A 22051-nucleotide genomic window follows, 5' to 3' on the forward strand; every position below is an offset into this window, starting at 1 on the left:
TTGGCTATCCTTGCAGTAAGGAAAAGTTATTGTTACTCAATACCTTTTCTGTCCTAGATCAACCATCCAAATATCCACAAGTTACTAAATAGTCAATAAAATGTTTTCTCCACTTATAGATTTTTGTGATACACATTTTTCATATAGTTTTGCTGTCTTATATTCTCCACTAATAGTTTTGGTGCGAATTTCCACTCTAAAGGAAAGATGGTGACTTCATACAATCTCATGTCTTAAATACTATCTATATGCTGATGCTCACAAGTATACACCTCCAATTCTGTGGTCTCCACTGAATTCTGGACATTCCTCTTGAATGTCTAATAGGCATCTCAGTGTTAGCAGAACTTCTGATTTCCAATCAACCCCAAAGATTCACTCCCAGTCCTGCTCCTCTCCGGGAATTTCTATTTTCACTTAATGACATTATCATCCCACCAGACCTTACTATTGTCCTTCTCTGTCTCCCCAATTTCGAATCCATTGACAAATCCTTATAACTCCACTTCCAATATTTATCTGAATCTATCCACTTCTCATATTTTCCACTCTTTTTATTCTAGTTCCAATCATCATGGTCTTCTGTCTGTGTTAATTTCTTCTTTCATTTTCCTCCCCTGGGTCCATTTTCCACTCTGTCATAAATCCCTGGTACACAAATCTCTGTCTCTGAGTCTCTTCCCTGGAGAACCCTCACTAAGATACAGATACATCAGCATATACTTAGTGGAATCAAAGTTATCTTTATAAAATTGTATCATCCTCTGCCTACAGGCTTTAACTGGCTTCCCATTCTACTTAGGATAAAATAAAACTCCTTACTAGAGCTTATCTGACTCCCCAAAATATGGTTTATGCCTATCTCTCCTCTTTGCTCACTCTGTTCTAGCCACATGGCTCTCTGTTCTCTTAATAAAATTAATGTATTCTTGTCACACGGCCTTTGCACTTCTTCCTTCTGGCCCAAACAGTTCTCAGATTTTCTCACGAGTCCTTTCTCCTACTCATTTAGTATCAACCCAAACATTCCCCTTTGAGTATCCTTCAGTAGCACATTCTTCTTAAGTGTCTTTTCCTAGGTCATTCTGTTTTGTTTTCTTATAATATTTGTCAGCCACCATTATTGTATTTGTTCAGTTACTTTTTCTTATAATGTAAATCTCATGAGAGCAGGGTTGTGTCTGCTTTGGTTATCCCTTTGACCTCAGTGCCTTGTACAGAACCAGGCTCATATTAGGAACTCAAGTATTTGTTGCATATTTTGAATACATTAATTAACACACTAAAAAGTGATATTTTCAAAGTAAAATCTCTACCTTCTTGTTTAGTGACAATAGTTGCAAAGGATACAGGTAAAAAATGAGGTTCAAATCAATGGCAGACCAAAAATGGTATTTTGGGACTAATGCATGGAGGCAATTTTTGCTAATAATTATCACTGGCTTATTTCTCTAAACTCATACATGGGAGAAAACAGGAGAAAAGAAACATTTGTTTATCCCTATGATGAGAGATAGCATTTTTCTTAGTACAAAGTAGGGAGATGCAGTTAATGCCCCTTACAATAAAAAAAATACTAAATTGCATTCCAACACTGCTAAGTGCTCATCTAAATCTACAGATTATATTCTGAAATATGTTGCCACGTTTGGGCTGGCCAGTTAGCACTGTTGGTTAGAGCGCAGCCTTGTAACACCAAGGTCAAGGGTTTGGATCCCCATACCGGTCAGCTGCCAAGAAAAAAGGCTCAATATTGCCATACCTACTTCCTCCCTAGCTCACCCTGCTCCCAAATTAATAAATTCTCACTTATGAAAGAGAAATTTTGAAATCTTTTCACAGCTGATATTGTGGTGGGTCCTGGTACTTACCCCTTGAAATTGCACAGTATAATTGCCACCCCCTCCAGATCACACACATATTATTAGCAGTCAGAAGTCTGGCAAAATAAAAAAATTTGCTTCATCTCCAGGAGAGCTGGTTTATGAAAGAACTGTTCTAAAACATTAAAGGTGAATATTTTAGTAGTGACACTTGTATGAGATATGACTTTCTGCTATTCTCTATAAAAATCTAAATTTCAATCATACCATCCTAGTTATCTTTAAAAAGACAGACCTCAAAGGTAATGTTGTATTTGATATCCTCCTGTAACCCTAGAATGAAACATAAGTATGAATAAATGGAGATCTGCACACTCTTAAAAAGATGAAAGAACGGGATTCAATTTAACACAGGAGCTAAAAAAGAAAAGTAGGATTATTTCCCTCTGCCACCTTGAAACCTATGGCTTTGAAACCTGTGAAACAAGAAGGGGGGAATGTTATGTTGAATGGGCAACAAATCAGTGAACCCCTCTCCTAAGGGTTTTTATAAACCTTTATACTTTGGGTGTCTAGTATTCCTTTGTGAATGTTTTCTTATAACTACACACTTCTTCCTATCTAGCAACTCCATCTTTATTACCTATAACAGGGTTTCCATTTTGTTTTCATCACATACATATCCCATAAAAACAGTTTGAATGCATGCTCACTTGATATGTATATTTATGTATTTACAAACGATACTCATGTGCTATTGTACTAATATATTGCACATTTTATACACCTTCCTACAACCAAAAAATTATGAAGGAATGAGGAAGAATAAATATACACCTAAATTCTATTTTTCCTTCCTGGACTTTCTGTGGAATACTAACTCTACTTTGGGGCCCACTAAAATTTTGCTGTGTCTCAATGAGAGGAACTGATTAACACTGAAGTTCTCTTGATTTTATTATCAATTGTGCACCAGAGTTTTCAAATAATCCCGATCTGCGTATCATATTACAGTGGATGCTGCTGCTGTGTACTGCCACCTAGACCAAGATTCTCATTCCTCCAGTTCCATATAATATTGTCAGCTGCTGATAGCTCACAGCTGATGGGAACTAATAGCTGTTAACATAACCCCACTGCCACCCCAGTAGTCCTCATCCAATGACTGGTCAACGCAAAGGAATATAGACACACCTTGTCTCAATTCAGGACAACCTGAAAGGGCTCTCCCAGATCCACAGTTCCTACTGGGTTCAGAAGAACCTTCTGTTACAGCTACAGTGCAGTTCTATTGCTCCCTCTGTACAATCCTACTTCTTCTACTTCCTTAATTATTGCAGGGACACTCCGCCATAAATCTCTGGCACACAAATCTCTGTCCCAGAGTCTCTTCCCTGGAGAACCCTAACTAGGATACATATACATCAGCATGTACTTAGAAATCTAGTTTGCTTATCTAGTTCCTAACAAATCATTTATTGAACCACTAGAAATTCAAGAATTAATACCCTAAGTTGTCTTGAACCCTCATCAGCTTCTCACTGAGTTTAAATCAGTTTCACCTGGAGCTACTCTTTGATTTTTCTTACTATGGAAAAGCAAAATTCCAATTAAGAGAACATGTGGCAGGAAGAATGACTTCCCTTTTTACAAGTGGCTGGGTGACATTCATGGATGAACTTATTATCACCACTTCTAAGGACAACAGGTTTTCTCCACGCTGACCTTGGCCATTCTGTCCAGCTCCCACTGTTCACTCTGATCTCTCCTTCACTGTCACTTCAGCTCCTGACTCATTCCCAAGAATATTCAGCCCAAGAAATGTCTCAGTACTTGGCCCACTAGAAGCATGAGGTACCTATTTACTTTACCTTGGAGGTTTCTCTTTGAGGGAATTAACTCACAAGAGGTTGTGAGGTTTAACTCACCAGGAGTCGTGATACCACTTTTCTCTTATACTTTTTTCAATGGATCTAACTTTTAGTTTTGCTACCCAAAGCGAGAGCTTTGTTTTCCCAAAGCACCAGTGGTGGAATAATCAGAGGAGCCATTATTGCCTCCTGGAAGGGGAAAGTCTACAGTGCTGGACACCAGCCCCATGTCCTGCTCACCTCTCCTTTCCTGGAGATATAGAGACTCTCATGAAAATGAAATCCTAAGAACATACTCCACATAAACTTAAGCTTTGGAGAACAATTACAAGAAGTATACTTCAGACTCTTGCATACTTCATATGCAATAATAGCTCATTACTATTTAGGTATTCTTTCTGACACACAATACTAGAAATACATATCAATTATCGATACAAAGTTTTGCTTAGAAAATAATGAAAATATATGCACACATAAGTTATTATAAAATGACTGATAATTTTAAAAAAATAGTTCTTACACCAACAGATGCAGAATGGAGAGTGGTATTTCAACAAGTAACATAACATCTGCTTCCAATTAATAAAATATTTTAATGAAATATTACTTTCATAGATATCTTCATGCTCCATATATCATGCATTAAAACATTAAAGTATACACTCACTTGATTAAATAATATTATTAAAGATAAAACACAAATATTCCATAAACAACCATTAATATAAATACTGAAAATGCATACTATTCATTTATGGCTTAACTTTTATTAAAAATTTAACAAAGCCCTCAGCAAGGTTCAAAGTATTACCTGAAAGACATCTCCATGCTCTTTGCTCTGATATGTATTTTCTTTAATGTTCATATTAGTTCCCATGTTAAAAGCTCATTCATTGAGGATGAAGGATAACCTGAGATTCTCATTATTGAAATGCTGAGGCTACAGATTGCTTTTCACAGATTTTGTCCACCCATTAAGACATGGCTGCACATTGTATCTATATGAAAATCACTCAGCTAAATATTTCCAAAACCCTGCATACAAATACTTTATTGCAATACTCCATTGTAGGTAGGGTTATCTGATAGAATTAATAAAGTTATCAAATATAATGGAAAATAATCACTTATGACTTACTATTGAATATACCAATAAATAGAAGATCAACACTTACCTGAATAACATGCTTCAGTTTATCAATAATCTGATTTATCACAGGATCAGTTCCTTTAATTTTGACTTCAGGATTTCCAGATTGAGCTTTGATTCCATTTCCAAACACGTGCTGAGTATAGCTAACAAAGTGAAAAGTGAAAGATAAATGACTTAGTAACTCAGTCAGAGCATGAGCTGTCACAACTACTTGAACAGATTTGAGTCCAGAATTTTGTCCTTTGAGAGTATACACCTATATACTTTTTCTTGGAATATAAACTGGTACAGTTGCAGTGTGTTTCCAGGTAAAATGTTAAATTCTTATCATAAAAATATAGACTTTCCGACAAATAATGTTTTTCTCTCAATGGACCCATTCAAAAGTTATTTGTTTTTTTAATACTATTTACCAATATATGTATATATCTCACTGAGCCAATTTATTTCAATTTGTGCAGTATGTAGATGAGTCCCAATAATAAATTTTAAAATACTGGGCTACATATTTTAAATATGTGTGTATTTTAACTGCACAAATCAAAATCATTTCATTTCATTTATTTATTTATTTATTGGCAGCTGTCTGGTACAAGGCAAAATCATTAATTTTATAAAGAACTAAAATCTGCAAAATCTTTTGTCAGTTAATCTGCTTTCATCGAGGTTCACCTAAACAAGGATCTAGTAAATCATATTGTATGTAAAAGAGCGATTTCACAGCTGGGGAAAGCCATTTGAAAGTTCATGACCCTCCCCAAATGATAATCAAATAATGTCAATTTATAGTCATAAAAATATTTAAATTCATACGTCACAAAGAGGAATTAAGTGCCTACTCTATTCAAAGTTCTGTACTAGGTAATTAGGCTTATAAGAAGGTGAGAGACTCAATTATAGTCCTCATAATGCTAATTATCTACCTGGGAATATATTAAACTCATTCATTTGTGCGTTCATTCATTACATAGCACTATATTTTTAAAACACCTCATAGGTTCTAGTAACATAAATACCCTTATTTTCCTGACAGTATAGTGTAGCATAAAGACAAGTGAACAGTTAAAATGCAACGCTATGGGAGTAGCTGGGAGAAATTGTATATGCCAAGTGTGAGGGAAGGATAGCACAGGCAATAGACATTCAGAATATAAAGAAGTCCATTGGGACTCAGACACTTGGGAAAACTAAAGGAAAAGTTGTAACTTGAGGTGGCCCTTGAGGTATTAGGGTAAGAACATGTCTTTGATGGTGTGGTTAATGAGAACTCCAGGTTAAAGGATGACGTCCTAGCAGGGGAAATGGCAGAGGCATGTGAATAATACACACATGGAAGCAGAACTAGGCCTCTACTTACAAAGTGGAGAGTACAAATGTGGGAAGGTAGGAGATAGGAGGCAACACACTGAGTGTGTCTTAGAGTCTCAGTAATTTGTTTGCTTACCTTAAATATCATAATAAACTAGCCTCCAAAAATTTTCAGCAAGAATGTTCACATTATTTTAACGTGATTTGCCTTTCCTCTTTATGAACAGAGTATCACAACTATCCACATGCACTGTGAATTTTTTACGATAATAAAAAATCTTTGAAAAGATAAAAGGAGGCTCCACTGTGGAGAATATGACCACATGAATATCCAATTCTTTCCAAGATGATGTACTCCCAATGACCAGTTTTAAAAAGTGGATCAAACAATTCCTAATTAAGTCTTTCAAATAGTAATAAATGATGGAACTCTTTGACATGGATAATATTAATTGATCATGATGCAAATACTATTAATAAATCTTTCAATTTTAAAGCAACCTTGAACCCACATTTTTGTGCAGGCATAGAGGGGTTTAGATTTAGGTATTCCAGTATCCATTAGAGATTTGGCAGTATATACCAATAACGAGAGTAGGAGAAAAACAATTATACTTATGTTGTTAATGTATAAAAATATTCTTTATTTTTGAAGGAACAAGTATCTATATATAATGAACATCTCAAATTCTCTGTAGCACTGTTACATTATTCTTGACTCTCCCAATATTCCAAGTAGATTGCACATGTGGCTCCTTCATTAATGAGTTGAATATTAATAATGATGATAAGTTATATGAATAAATAAATGTATAAACACATAACTATGATTCAGACGTTGTTTAATTACTATGTGGAGTTTGTCAATTCATCTTCATGATAGATGGCCATGAGTATGTGCCTCATAGACCTCAATGTACAGAAAGCTTAACTGACAAAGTTCACCTGCTGCTTCACTCAGAAATGTATTTCTGCATCTGCCCCCTTACCCTGCAGTCAATGACTGTGTGAGCAGGGTGGCTAAAGCACGTCCATCACTGGGAGACATAAGGCTTCTCTAGTGCCAATTTTGGCTCAGGATTTCCTGAAGCCCTTGTTAAACCTTCCTTAGACTACACATCATGCTAAAATGCTTTCACTTAACCTTCCATTTCTCTCTCCTTCTCTCAGGGTTCTGTGGACTGCATTTGTGCTCTCCAGAGTACATGTATCAGAAACTTAACCCCCACTGTGACAGTGTTAAGAGGGTGGGAAATCCTATTACAGTAATTGAAAGGCGAGGCCTTCAAGAGGTGATTAGATTTGAGGACCATGCCCTAGTAAATGGAGTAAAAAGTTGATAGTTTGATGGTGGTTGTGGGCACAGTTCTGAGGGCTTTAGAAGGAGAGCACACGAGGAGCTCTCTCTCTCTGCTCCACCATTCTCACCACGTGACACCCTGCATTGCAATAGAGTCACTTCACCAGATGTGTTCCCTTGACTTCCCAGTCTCCAAAACTGTAAGCAATAAATTTCATTTTCTTACAAATTACCCTGTTCCATGTATGTTATTATAAGCAACAGAAATGGACTAATACACAAGTTCAGACCTGCTTCACAGCCAACAGTTCTTCCAGCCCTACCCACCAACCTCTCCATTTTCTCTCATAGGGATTTCTCTTAATAAAATCCTCTTGTGTTTAACTCCTTTCAACATCTACCTAGTGGAAGATCCAGACTAACACATCATATTATGTTCATGTCGTAATTATTTCCATTCTACAGTCTGGGAATCTGAGATCTGACTAAGTTAAGTAACCTCCCAAGGCCACACCATTTATAGAGTGTGAGCAAGAATTTGAACCCAGAGAGTGTGAGCTCCAAAATACAGTCGCTCAATTATTAATGAAAACTCCTGAAACCAACTAACATAAGTAGATATACAATTAGCTTGGTGCAAAGTGTTAATTTTTTTTTCTCTAATTACAAAATTTACAAAAACTTCATTGTTTATACTTAAGAAGGAATAAACGATTTTCTTCAAAAATCTTCGCAACACACAGTTGCATGCTACCAGCTAAACAGTGAAATAATGGTTGTTGGCAGGGTGAGAATAAACTAACAGACTGCAAATTTGCCATACAGTTTTCCCATGTTTCTCTAGAAACACAGACATAATACAGGCAACGAAAACTGAGACTCATCTCTTAATTTCAATTAAGTTATTAATTGATTCAAATCTTGGTTTATTTACAGACCTGAAAAACTTCTTTTAAGGTGCAGGAATGTTGTTTCTGAGGGATTGCTTACCTTTCATTTTTGTTCTTAATTATCACAGTTAATAACACAGTGAAATAATTATACAGATTTAGATAAAATTTATCAGAATTATAATTGATGAAGAATCTCATTCCAAACTACTGTATTATTGAATATTTCAGGCTCAGTATCCTTATATATCATTTAAATAAGGAAAAATACTGCAAAGTAGGACATTTAAAATACTTCAAATGGAATATAATCTAATAATATCAATGATTCTTTTCTATTTTTGTAAGGCTAAGAAGAACCACAATGCAGCAGTGCTATATAAACACTCTCTGTCTATACATATAATGGTTTAAATAAAAAAGGATGTGGAGCAATCTGAACTCTCCCATTGTGGATGGCAGTGTAAACCACTATTTGAAATGTATGCTAACACTAAACAATGCTCACCAAAAGAAAGGTACAAGAATGCTCAGAAAAGCACTGTTTAAAATAACCCCAAACTGGACACAACTCAAATGTCTGTAAGCATTAGTATGAGCGAATAAATGATAGCATACTTGTATAATAAAACACCATACAGCAATGAGAATGAATGAATTACAACTATATTCAAAAAGATCGACAAATCGTAAATTAAATATTGAATGAAAGAAGCAAGATATGAAACATACCCTATAATTTCATTTATTAAAATTTCAAAAAATAATCAATTATGCTACAAATGACCATAAGAGCTACCCTAGGGGACAGTGTCTAGAAGGAGCAATATCATGCTTCTTGATTTGGGTCCTGGTTACACAGGAGTCTCATTTTGTTTAAAAAAATATATATTAATTTGTACAGTTAAGATTTGGGCATTTTACTGTATGAGTATGTATAGATTTTCAAGTTAAATAAAACATATACACTGAAAACTCTCTTGGCTCTTTTTCTTAATATGTTTACAGCAGACACATTTTCATTAAATCATGGATAAATAAAAGATCCACACAGTTTTTCTTAACATGGGCTAAATGATTCTGTAATCACTAAATGAGTAATTTAGGATCCTAGTTTAATATAAAAACTTATTCTCCACAGACTTTAATTTACATGCAAAAAATACGGTTTCTAAATTAAAATTGTTTTCTAACAGAGACTTTCTATTGGAGTTTCTCTCATTATGAAATTTTAATAAATCATTAATTACTCCTTTTCCTCCTAAATGTACGAGTAATGGATAAACATTTGAAGAATCCCTACAGAGGTTTGACTAGAAAGATTGTTCACATTTCAGTGAGAAGGAAGGAACAAAACACAAAAAAGAGAGAGAGGCAAATTTTTTGTTAGAGAAGTAAGAGACCCACCATCTGTGCTTATTTCTTCTAAGCAGGGCTGGGAATGGAGGACAGAGGTTGAACAGGAAAACTCACTCCCCAACCACGAGTCATTTTTCATTAACAAGGAAAAAAAGAAAGCACTGATATATTTAAATTCTACAAAAACATTTTAAAATAGTGATTAAGAAGATTTTGGTTCTCTCTTTGTTAAACCTATGAAATATTAAAAGGAAGTGCTAATTAATCTATATACAGTATGTCCCTAGGAAGTCATTTCTCCTGACTTTATTAACATTTCCTATTTGAAACTGATGGCATGCCCTATTGGCTGATGTTAATTTCGCTTTATGCAATAAAATTAGGCTCATATTTACACCAAAAGTATAGTATTTTGATGTGCACTTATATAATTTTGGGGGTGGTGGAAAATATCTGGAATCTGACCCTGGAATTCATTACAAATCAGTTGAAAAGGTCTGTCTTAGACGTCTGTGATAACCTCACTGGGACAGATGTGAGAACATGATCATTGATAACAGATGAGGAAAACACCTGATCTTTCTCTTTTTACCATTATTGCTATCTTTATAATAGATTAAAGACTGAGAATGGGGACCATGTTGTGGTCGTTATTGTTGTCATTGTTGTTTTATTTGCTTGTTCATTACTTTTTGTATGATTTGGATATGTGGTTGGATATTAAAATTCCTTCCATTTCCAGAGTCCTGAGTCTCCTAATTTCCAGGAGATAAACACTGGTTTTATCTTTGGCTCTGGTAAATATGTTCTTGTCATGGGTTAAGAGGAGGTCTGGAAAGTATGTTTTAAGTATTTATCAGTAAATCCGTTCTGCAAGAAAACAAATTTTCCTTTCAAACCATTTCTGGACCTCCCCTCCTAGTTATGGTAGCAAATATGAAAGTGGGTACTAGAGATTTGTTTTTGGACTCAAATGTTTTACTCGAACACTTGGGTGACACTTGGTACCACTCCTGAGTGTTGCTTTGTGTACATTTGGCTTCTATATAGCCCTATTCCTCTATTACTGAAGGTCCTAATCTCTGAAATCTCAGAACAGAAAGGAGTCCTATGATTGATTTTATGTGCCAGGTTTATGGGAATAACCTTTCATGGTAGATGGGAGACTTACAGGGGATTTAGAGAATGGAGACATCTGTAGAATCAATTCAAAATGATTAAACATTTTGTGATTCCACCAACTCAGTTCAAGTGTTGAGCCACAAAAGCATTTTTAAGTTAATCTCTACCATCTAACTGGCTTTATAATTATATCTAAATAATGTCTAAATTTGAAACCTACATTTCTGAACTTAATGAAGTCAAAATAAATAGAATTAATAGAGACTTTATTATGGTCTTTATGGTTATTAATATATAACTAACTTCCTATTGAAGATATCATATTTTGTGATATTTTATGAATAAAAGTCATTAACATTATTTTTATAAGGTAATGTCATGCTTTGTACAGCAACCAACAAGGAAATTTTAGTATGTCACTGCAATAAATTAAATAAAAACATGTTTAAAAAGACTTAGAAAACAAGAACTCATTAAAGAATGGATATTAATCACTCTTCACACTAACTCTTCATTTGGCAAGGCAACCATCTAGGCATGCCAGTGTAACCAGGTGAATCACAGGTAAGCAGTTTCATGACATTTCATAAAATAAGCATCTATGTGAACCTGAAAGATAATATTTCTATGTGAAAATGTAGTGACAGAACATGCAAAATCAGTAGTATTTAGGAAGCCATCATTATAAAAACAAACAAACAAACAAACAAAAAACATTGACTACCTACAAAGTATTGCAAATGAAATTTCCCTTAGGTAAAAACAGTACTTTCCTTAGGATTCTTCCTAACCCATCTCCCCAATCTTACCAAGAAAGGATAAATACCTTTATTATAGTTAAAGCTCTGTTTACAGTTTGAAATTTTTAAATTAAAAATTCAAAGCAAATAATAATAAATCTTCTGTTTATTTTGTAATTACCCTCATTTGATTCAAAGTGACTTCCAAATTTAAAATGATCAGTCCTAACTATAATCAATGAATTGGACAAACTGCTATATGAATTTTGAAATGTTATGCTAACTTGCATTTTCTAGCCAATCATTTCAAAATTAAACTCTTCTAAGATCAAACTTACCTTTCATGGATTTGTGATGATTGATAATCACCACTTTACACTGATTTCCTCCATTGCTTCATTGTTTGATACCAATATACAAAAGTAAAATGCTATTTAGGGAATAACTATGATCTGAGTACTAATAAATCAAATATTGTTTTGAGCCAAAAAAGGAGTCAAAACGATTTAGGCTATAAATTTAATTTAACCAGGCTCTTAATAGAGACAGTACAAAATCCCAAAAGTTCCTACAATCTTACATAGCTTTTCTGTATTTTTTCAAATGTAGTTGACACCAACATTAATTAAATTTCAGATTAAAACAAAACTACCAACATTCAAAAAATACTTTAAAATTAGTTACAAGATACAATAATTCTAAGATTATCAACATACCATGCAAATGAAACACCCGGGTACTTCCTATCAATACGTAATAAAATCACAATTAACATCTGATTTACAGAGTGTACTCGCTTCCTAGGGTGGGTTAAGGTGACAGAGGTATATTCTCTCATAGTTCTGCGGTGTTAGCAGGGACCCTAGGGAAGAATCCTCTCTTGCCTCTGCCTAGCTTTGGGTGGCTCACAGCAGTCCTTGGCATTCTTTGATTTGTAGCTGCATCACTCCAATTTCTGCCTCCCTCTTCCCATGACCTTCTTTTCTGTGTGTCTGTATGTCCTTTTATGTCTCTTCTAAGGACACTTACATTGACAATAGAGAACACTCTAATCAAGGATGACCTCATCTCAGTACTTACATTAATTACATCTGTAAAGAAACTATTACCAAATAAAGTCACATTCTGAAGTTCCTGGTGGACATGAATTTTGGGGTCACTCTATCCAACCCACTACACAGAACATTCTAAAGACAAAAGTCTGGAAGCTGCCTGAATAAAAACAAACTTTCTCTTAAACTTCATCAAAATTATATTCTATTTTTCCACAAGAAAAAATTTATTACTATAAAATAATATTTATATCTCACAAGTACATCTCTTAAATGATAACTTGGTTTTTAACATTTATGTTTCTATTCTAATTCAATTGGCATTAAGATAAATATTTTAATCAGCTTTGGAAATTATTAGTATACAGTACCTAGCATTTTCTGTTTTCAATGATTTCTAACTTTTAGCAAAAATAATACTCTGAACAATTTTTATGTTCTAAATTCACACACACATCTAAGAATGATACCTTTAAAAATGATTTGTTCTCCTCTAAAACAGAGGCCCAACCAACCACCTGCACTGAATCTAAAAGTTTTTGAAAGCACTGAAGAGCTAGTTTATTATGAAGGTGTTGACAGCTGTATGCTGTAGGGAACCATACAGGCACACAGAATAAATTTTAATCACACTCAATGCTAATGTGAAAGCAAGACTGTGACAATATTCAAATGTGACTAATTTCATTAATTAGCTACACTCATTAGGCTCGGTATAGTTGTCCAAATTTATATAAATGCCTCAAAAGATTTTATTTATTTAGCAATCAGTTCTTTTGTTTTGTCAACATAAAACTGTGAGGGTCCTTAGCTGGTTGCTGAATCTAGCACTCTGCCTCCAAGAAGAAATATACCTATAGCAGGAATATAGTACTTGGCATTCATCTCTTGGCCTATAGCCTAATATATTTTTTTTTGTCTTTCTTTGATGACAGTAACATAAATTCAGAGCTGAAAAGGACCTTAGAGGTCACCTAGTCCAACCCAAGCATCTTTTAAAACAAAATGAAGTATGTTTATTTCATCATTTTGTAGTTATGCCTTGTATATTTCCAGAAAAGCCTTTGAGACATCTTATAATAAAAGACACAGACACTATAAAAACAAGGGCAAAATGACAAAATAATGAAAGGAAAGAGGTGACAGTTATATAAGGAGACCTAGGCAAGGAGACACTACCCTTCAGCCCCAAATAGCCCTAAGCCACTTGTTACTGAAGGCCAAATGGAAAACTAGAATTCAAATTGGCCTTACTGGTTCATGAAAATACTCTCTGGGTATGTCAGCAGCTATTTTTTTGGTAAACTCTAAAACAGAACTCATGAGTCTTTAAGTAATAAACAATGAACAATATAATAAAAAATAATCTTCAATAGCAATTTCAAAACTTTTAAAGATGTAAGTACACATGACCTTTTCTTAAAGGATATTTTCTTGAAAGCTGCCACATGATGTGAAATTATATAATATTACATTGTCTGCGTGTTGTTATTCTATCGGGACCTAGTTATCTGACTTGGAGAAAAATTTAATCTTTGAGAACTTGGAAGAGCAAATGGTTAATATTTCCCTGAATTTATTTTTGTTTTTAATTGATACTTTATTCCATCCCCATAGAGAATATATTCTCTGGGTAATGTATTGAAGCAATGTAGAAAAAGAATATCAGTGTTAAATTGGCTTGAGATAAATCACAAAGCAGAGGTTGGAGAGTCCCACTACACTATGCAACAAATAGGAGCAACACCGTGAGCAGTTAACCAATAAACATATCAATAGGCAGGAGCACAGCGGTCATAAGGTAAGATACATTTTAATAGACAGTTAGTTAAATATTTTCTAATAGATCATTGATCCCACATTTAATGAGGTCATTTCTTTTTCCTTTCCTAACTTTTGAAAATTTGTATTTTTTTAATAAAGAAAATGATTTTACAGATATAACTTTTAGGCTTTCATTCAGGCCCATCACTGATGTTTTAGGAATTGGATGGCCTGGGTCTGTGGTCCATGTGTTTTTGATTGAAGATGAATTCCCGACCAATGAGTTAACAGCTCTGGTTTTTGTAGCATTTATTATATTCATGCCTTTCTGTCTGCTCTTATTTTAGACTTTACCAAATGAATTAGTTAGGATGCCTAAATCCCAGGAATAATAACATAAGAATTAAATGAATTAAATATATATTTACACACACACATAAATACATATATACACATGTACATACACAAACACACACACATATATATATATAAAACATTCTCTTCCCATATTTACTTTACTTTCAATAGCAAATAAGCTGAGTTTTTTTGTCCATAAAAGAAATTTGATATTTGAAAAGATTTCTAAATAACTTTTTCTTAATTAAAGTACCCCTGTTGTAATTGGTATTTGAAAAACAATTAGAATTTAATCATAACAAGTTTCAATCTTGTCTCCAATTCTAATTTAAAGTCCTATGCAACAATTTCATTTTGTAGTCTGTTGAATCACAAAACAAAAATTGATAGGTTTCAAATTATAATTATTATGAAGAAGGAAGAGGAGAAGGAGGTGAGGAGATAACTAAGCTTTCTGTTCACACCTCACCTTAACTACACTGCAGTCAAATTCCTACCACCAAGTAGTCCTGAGACAATACACACATGTAGCAAAATTTAATTTGCATCCACTTGTATATATGAGAAAATTGTTTCTCCAGCTATTTCTTTTCAAACCCAGTCATACACAAAACAGCTGGATTTAATACCATAAAACTATATGTGCCAAGGGACTTTTGGATTCCTAATGGCTGCAGCTATGCTACGAACATACTTGGCTGACAGTATATTAAAAACAAAGTATACACACACAAGATTTCTGAAGAACTCTGGAGTTCAAATAGAATGGATGTCTCTGGTTGAGATGATTTAGAGATTCCACACCTACGGGTAAATCTGGCCAATCTCTCCCTCGCCCTCTGTAATCCCCCCCCACCCCCCTTTCAGTTCTTAAATGATTTCTGCCAGGTCCTTCAGAATTTCCACACACGATTCTCTCTGCATGGAAAGTTCTATCCCTTTGGACCCTTTCCCTGGTCAGCTGTACTAAGCTTAAAAAGGATTTTTGCAGATGTGACTAGATTAAGGGTCGTAAAAATGGGGAGATTATCCAGGATTACCTGGGTGGGCCCTAAATACAATCACTTGTATCCATTTAAGAGGGAGGCAGAGGTAACTTTTTTTACAGACAGAAAAGGAGTAGGAAATGGGACCTGGAGGCAGAGACAGGAGCAATGCTACCACAAGCCCAGGAATGCCAGAAGCTGGAGGAGCCAAGCAATGGATTCTCCCCTAGAGCCATGAGAGGGAGGTTGGCCCTATTGACACTCATTTTAGCTCTGATACAGACACTTCTGATCTCCAGAACTGTGAGGAGAAATTTCTGTGGTTTTAAGTCGCTCAGTTGGTGCAATTTATTATAGCAGCCACAGGAAACTAATACAATCCCCAAGCTATGGTATCTCTGCTAGGTTACTTACACTCATTCCACCTATTGCGTGATAACACTTTATTTTCCAGGATGTACTTATCATTATTGTAATTAAGTAATTAATTATGCAAAGCTTTGTTTAATGCCTGTAACTCCCTTCTTACCTACACATTCCTTGAGATCAAGCAGTGTGCCTGTTTTAATCATCCTTTAGTTCCAGGGCTTGGCAAAATGCTTGGACAGTGAGAGCTCAATGCATATTTGTTATCTGAATGAATATATGACTGATACAAAAGTCAACTAAAAAATAATTTTCAAGCAATGGTTTTATCTTTCCCACACAAAAATTACAAGAGCCATCCCTAAACATTCAGGACTCAAGTAACAAATCCCATGAGTGTGTAATTTCACTTTGATGTTGATTTGGTCCAGTTTTAATTAGCATCTGGATGGTAGTCTGTAATGAAGTCCCACCAAGATTTTCATTAAAAAGAAAGGAAAAGAAATTAGTAAAACAGAACAAACAACATAAACTTAAACAACAATGATTACTAAAATTGACACTCAATATGCAGAATAATCTAGGAGGGATTTTTACTAACTATCAGAAAAATGAAGGTAAATCGTCCATATTTTATTTTGTGAGACAAGAATTTCCTCAATGTGAAAATCGTATTAGATAGTAGTAGGCTCTCCCCAGACTGCCCCATAGTCAGACTCCTAGAGTGTCCCAGAGAAGAAGGGACAGTTGTCCTTTGCAGCTCCAGTCCTGCTTTCCAAGGGCCAGATACTGGCCATTCCCATAAACCTTACATAGCTAAACTCCTTAGGAGACAGAAGCCACAAAACAAGAACAAGAGGCATCAGGGGCATAGCTCTCTCAAGAAAACCCTTGAGGGGGGCAGACAGTAAAACTGTGGGTGCTAGATTCAATTTGTACCCCAAGTGGCTCACATCTTAGGCACTTGGGCTTCCTGGGTTGCTTCTCTTCCTCTGCTGCTTCCCTCCATGAATGAACTTAGCCCTTTTTCTTTCCTTCCCTTTCCTATTCCATTGCTATTTAGTAGAATGTGATTTTAATGAAGTTTGGGGAGCAATGGAGAAGGATTTTACAACAAAACAGGAAACTACTAATAAGCAACCTACACCATACCAACATTCCATTGAATATTAATTTTCAAATAAAAGACAGCTTTCCTTCAGAATCCCCACCTAGAGAGCAGTAATGTGTACAATTTAAAAAACGACATTCATTCTGGCCACTACCTCACCAGCCCCCCATAAGCGTATGCTGAGGATTGTGATCTGTCCAGTTCCTCGAGTCAGAAAGGATGCAATAGGCATCCGTCCACCTTGACTAAGTTGAGCTATTCCCATAAGTGCTGGCTGGCTATGGAGAGGAGCTGTGCAGATCAACCTGATTTCCAGTGTAGATCCAAGAAAATGGCTCAGCTATCTTCCCAAAGGCAAATAAACAAACTATTGGGGGAAAAAAAAGGTCATTTCTTTATTATACCACACCTTAATTTTCGATAAATATAACTACCTTCTAGGTAAAAAGTTAGGGAAATATAACAGAAAAAAATCATTTAAAAATCATCCTGATGAAAAGAACATCAGGATGAAGCCTCAGGAGGAGAGGATGTCATTAAAAAATATTTGACTGTCGAATTAGGAGAAATATTTTTAAAATTGCTTTAAGCTACTTAACTCTGAACAATATGTAGCAAGCCATATCATTTAGGAAATAAGAGATAAAAGTTACAATGACAAAATAGGCTCATATGGCAACATGGGAGATAGCTGAGATTAGGTTTATAAGAAAACTGAGATACAAGAGCAGAATTTTACAGTGGAATCCATGGGGAAGAAAACTGACATACTGAAAAATTCAAGCAGTAATTGACTGGGGGCCCTGGAGAGGGGAACAAGATAAAATAATGACAGAGAAGAAGGCAGACGGACTGCCAGAAATGAGAGTTTCTACTGAAGAATAATTTGTGTACCAGAGAAAGAAACAAGAGCAACTTGATCTGAAACAACAATTAAAGCTACAACTAAAGTATAACTAATAAAAGGACTAACCAGATTCTGGTGGCACTGGGTTTAACAAGGGAAGATTATCCATATTTAGACAGAAATTAGCCAAAGTCCTGAATTAAAAATAAAGAAAACATCCTACCTCTCTCTATATATATGTAGAGAGAGAGTGAAAATATTCCTTAAAAATAGATTACGTTAGATTTACACCAAACTTTTCTTCTGCTCTGTTAGCATTATAAGAAGACATGGAACTTTAAAGAGAATAAGAATGCGACCAATCAGGTCATACCTATCAGGTTGTCTTTACCCAAATGCAAAGCTATGACATCTGCATATATGGCACTGATTTGTCCTTTCAATATAAATTTACCCAAAGCCATATGGGTACATAATAGAAAAAAATAATCAAAATGAAAAAGAAGTAGGAAGTGGTGAAGCAAAATCCTGGAAGGAGACAACTGATTCGGTTTATTACAAAGTTCAGTTTACATATTTTATGATTGTTCACCAAAATAATATTGTTAAACTATAATTGCAAGGAAAAATAAAATAAGTAATAATATTATTTTAATAATTACATTTCATATTCCTAGTTACGAATCTAGATAATGAAAATTGCTAAGGGCAAGGGGAAGAAAAAGCATTCTACGTCCCTAACATTGAGTAAACTAAAAACATAGCATTCAAAATTTCTGTAGGCTCTACTCAAAGTGTCCAGATTCCAAACACATGTGAGTATTTATAACATGACCATCCTAGTCTAAGACACACTCATTTTCTCATCAGATTGTTGAAAAAGTTCCTAACTGGTCCCTCAGCTTCTACCATTGATCCCCTTCAGATACTCTTTTTTTTTTTTACTTTTTTTTAGGAATTTATTTTTTAATTGAAACATATTGATTATACATATTTATGGTGCATATAATACATGTATATGACATGTAAAGGCATCTTGTAAATTTCAATGGCTCTCATCTCAGTTCAATTAACAGCCAAAGTCCTTAGAGTGGCTTCCTTTCCAGTTCATTTTATAAAGCAAATATAACTCTGATACCAACTCTTGATAAGTGTAATATAAAAGCATAAAATAATTAAACAGTATCTCTCATGAACAGTTAAAATACTCTTAAGAATAAGAACAAAATAAATTCCACACTTAGAAATCACCTAAACCAATGATTTGGATTCAAATTTAGGTGTACAAGGATGGTTTAATATTAGAAAATGTGTATTAATATAATGCAACACAACTGTAAACCTGTTTATTTACTTTATATTGCACATTTACTGCTATAGACTAAATGTCAGTGTTCCCCAAATTATGTGTTCAACTGCTACCCCCCAATGTGATGGTATTTGGAGGTGGGGCCTTCAGGAGGTGATTAGATCATGTTAGTAGAGCCCTCATGAATGGGATTAGTGCCCTTATAAAAGAGATCCCAGAGAACTTCCTTGCCCGTTTCTCCACGTGACATTACAACCAAAAGACAGCTATCGATGAACCAGGACCCACCCCCTCATCAGACACCAAATCTGCTGGTGACTTAGTCTTAGATTTCTCAGCCTCTCTAACTGTGAGAAATAAATTTATGTTGTTTATAAGCCACCACGGCTATGATATTCTGTTACAGCAACCCAAACTGACTAAGATATTTACCTATTTAAATGTACATGCATGACTGATAAAATTTAATGACGTAGTTATAGGATATGTCCTTCCCATTATTAAAATAACTATCTTAAACAAACAGGCACTATTATTATTATTGATTTCTAGCCAAAGCTGTAAGATGAAAACACAAATAATAAATATTTATATCAGGAAAGAGAGAGTAAATGATCAGTAATAGTTTTAAAAACTAATAACTTAGTTTTAATAAGATCTGTGTGATCATATGTGCCATACGAAAAACACAAAGGAAGTTTGTGCAACTCTACCCCAAAGATAAACCTCTATCTCTATATGAGACAATAGAATTATATAGAAAACAATCTTAGACTGCATATCACAAGATTGAATCTGAGTCCCATTTCGGCCTCTAACTCACAATGTGTATTTGATAATTAACTATGTCAATTACCTTATGTCTAAAATCACAGTAACGTGTTCTAATGTTCAGGGTGGTTGCATGTGCTAAGAGAAACTATACATATACATCATCAATTATAAGGCATTTTGACAAATATTAGTTACTATTATTTTGACCAAAAAGAGGAATACAGAGTATTCATTTTAGGATAATTCATTTTTCTCCAATCATAGATATGATGGAGATATACAAAGTCAATTTAAAAATATGGAGAATAATACTTTAGAAATATGGGGGTTAGTTACTCCTTATGTGAACACCACCTGTGAATAGCTCATATTATTACAAAGACTACTTCAAAATAGTCCACAATCCCCTGTACTTAAAAGGTCTAGCTGATTGTCTTATGCTAATGCTAATTTCCTGATGTTGGTAGTCTACAGCAGTTTGTAAAATGTCGTCATTGGGAAAATTGGTGATTGAAACATTGGGTGTCTCTGTATTTGTTTGCAATTTTTAAATTGGATTAATTTAAAAATTAATTGAAACTGAAACCCTGGATAATATGATTCAACAAGAGAAAGAAAGATTTAAGACACGTTAAAGAAGAAAATGTCTTAGAAATAGTATATTTAATCCTTCCAAATGGACCAATGAGGAGCAAACAGAAATATTATCTGAGGAAAAATATTTTTAAACACTTTGATTATATGAAACACAAATTTATTACTGAAAAAAGTGCTATTAAATTAAGAAGTAGCAACTCCACCTTCAATTAAAAATCCAATGTAATCTGAAATTCTGTAAAATCTCAGTTCCTTTTTTAGATTTTCTTGATTTAAAAAATGTATCCTGTTTAACATATCTCTATGTAGTGGTACTATAAAATATAGATTGCTGTTAAAAAATACCTTAACGTGTGCTAAAGGTAGCTGTAAAAACAAAGGTTACTCTCCTGGGAAAATGCAAACAAAGAGAAGATATGAAATTGTCAAACCTAATTAGAATCAAACAGGAGAGCACAGATTCCAAACAGACAATATTTCTGTTTCATGTAGATGAAAGGGCATCCAAGGAAGGACAAATAAGGTCCCTTACTCAGGAGAGCAAGCCTTAGAGACACAAGTCTGACATTTCCTATTTCCTTTAAAACAACACTGAAAATCTCTTGGAACCCACAGCAACAGCCTTGGAAAGTTGAGATTACCTGATCATTTCAGAACTGATGTTTGACATAATACTGACATGTAGAATATTTTCCTTTAGCCACAGGAGATCTCCAGCTACAGAAATGATAAGTCAAAGGGGCATACACTCAATTCATTCTTTGTTATTGAGTGGTTTGTTTTTGCTAGATAATTTATGGAAAATTAGCACAAAATGACAGCAAGGATATGGTGTAGGAATACCAAGCAGACAAGAAACTTGAATATCATTACTGACACATGATAAAAAGGGCATCCAGCAAATAAAGGTCAAATGAAAGAATCAACCTAAGTTTCAATGTAGTGTCAACTCTGAAATGCAATTTCAGCAAAAGCCTAGGCAGAGATAGTTTACTTGCTTTTTTCTTTGCCTAAACCGTATTTTGAAATTCTCCATGGCTGAAGGTAAAAAACATTATCAAAATCCTAATAAATGTTCATTACTTTTGACTGAATAATTTAAATTTTACCATGGTAAGTAATTCAACAGAAAGGTACTCAAAATATATGGACAAAGATGTTCATCATAGCATTATTTTGATGGACAAAAAGAAATATAAGACATTTATTCTAGATAATCTTATACCAACATTAAAAATTATTTATTAAATAATTGATTAACAAGGACAATTTTGGCTACATCATGTTAAGATGACAAAAGTAAGATTAAAACTGTTTAT

At 34.3% G+C, this 22051-nt stretch overlaps 1 protein-coding gene across 1 annotated transcript in view; it reads right to left on the reverse strand.

Annotated features, from left to right (window-relative positions):
- Positions 1–4872: 4872 nt before the first annotated feature.
- The window catches only part of GPC5 (glypican 5), a gene marked incomplete at its 3' end in the record, with an annotated part of 474236 nt that continues 457057 nt past the window's right edge, over positions 4873–22051 (reverse strand). Inside the window, exon 6 of the mRNA XM_008564102.1 lies at positions 4873–4993. Coding sequence (XP_008562324.1) covers positions 4873–4993 — 121 coding nt within the window. The remainder of the gene's footprint in view (positions 4994–22051) is intronic.

The sequence above is a fragment of the Galeopterus variegatus genome, unplaced genomic scaffold (genome assembly GCF_000696425.1).
Source record: "Galeopterus variegatus unplaced genomic scaffold, G_variegatus-3.0.2 Scaffold181, whole genome shotgun sequence".
In the NCBI taxonomy this organism is placed as follows: Eukaryota; Metazoa; Chordata; class Mammalia; order Dermoptera; family Cynocephalidae; genus Galeopterus; species Galeopterus variegatus.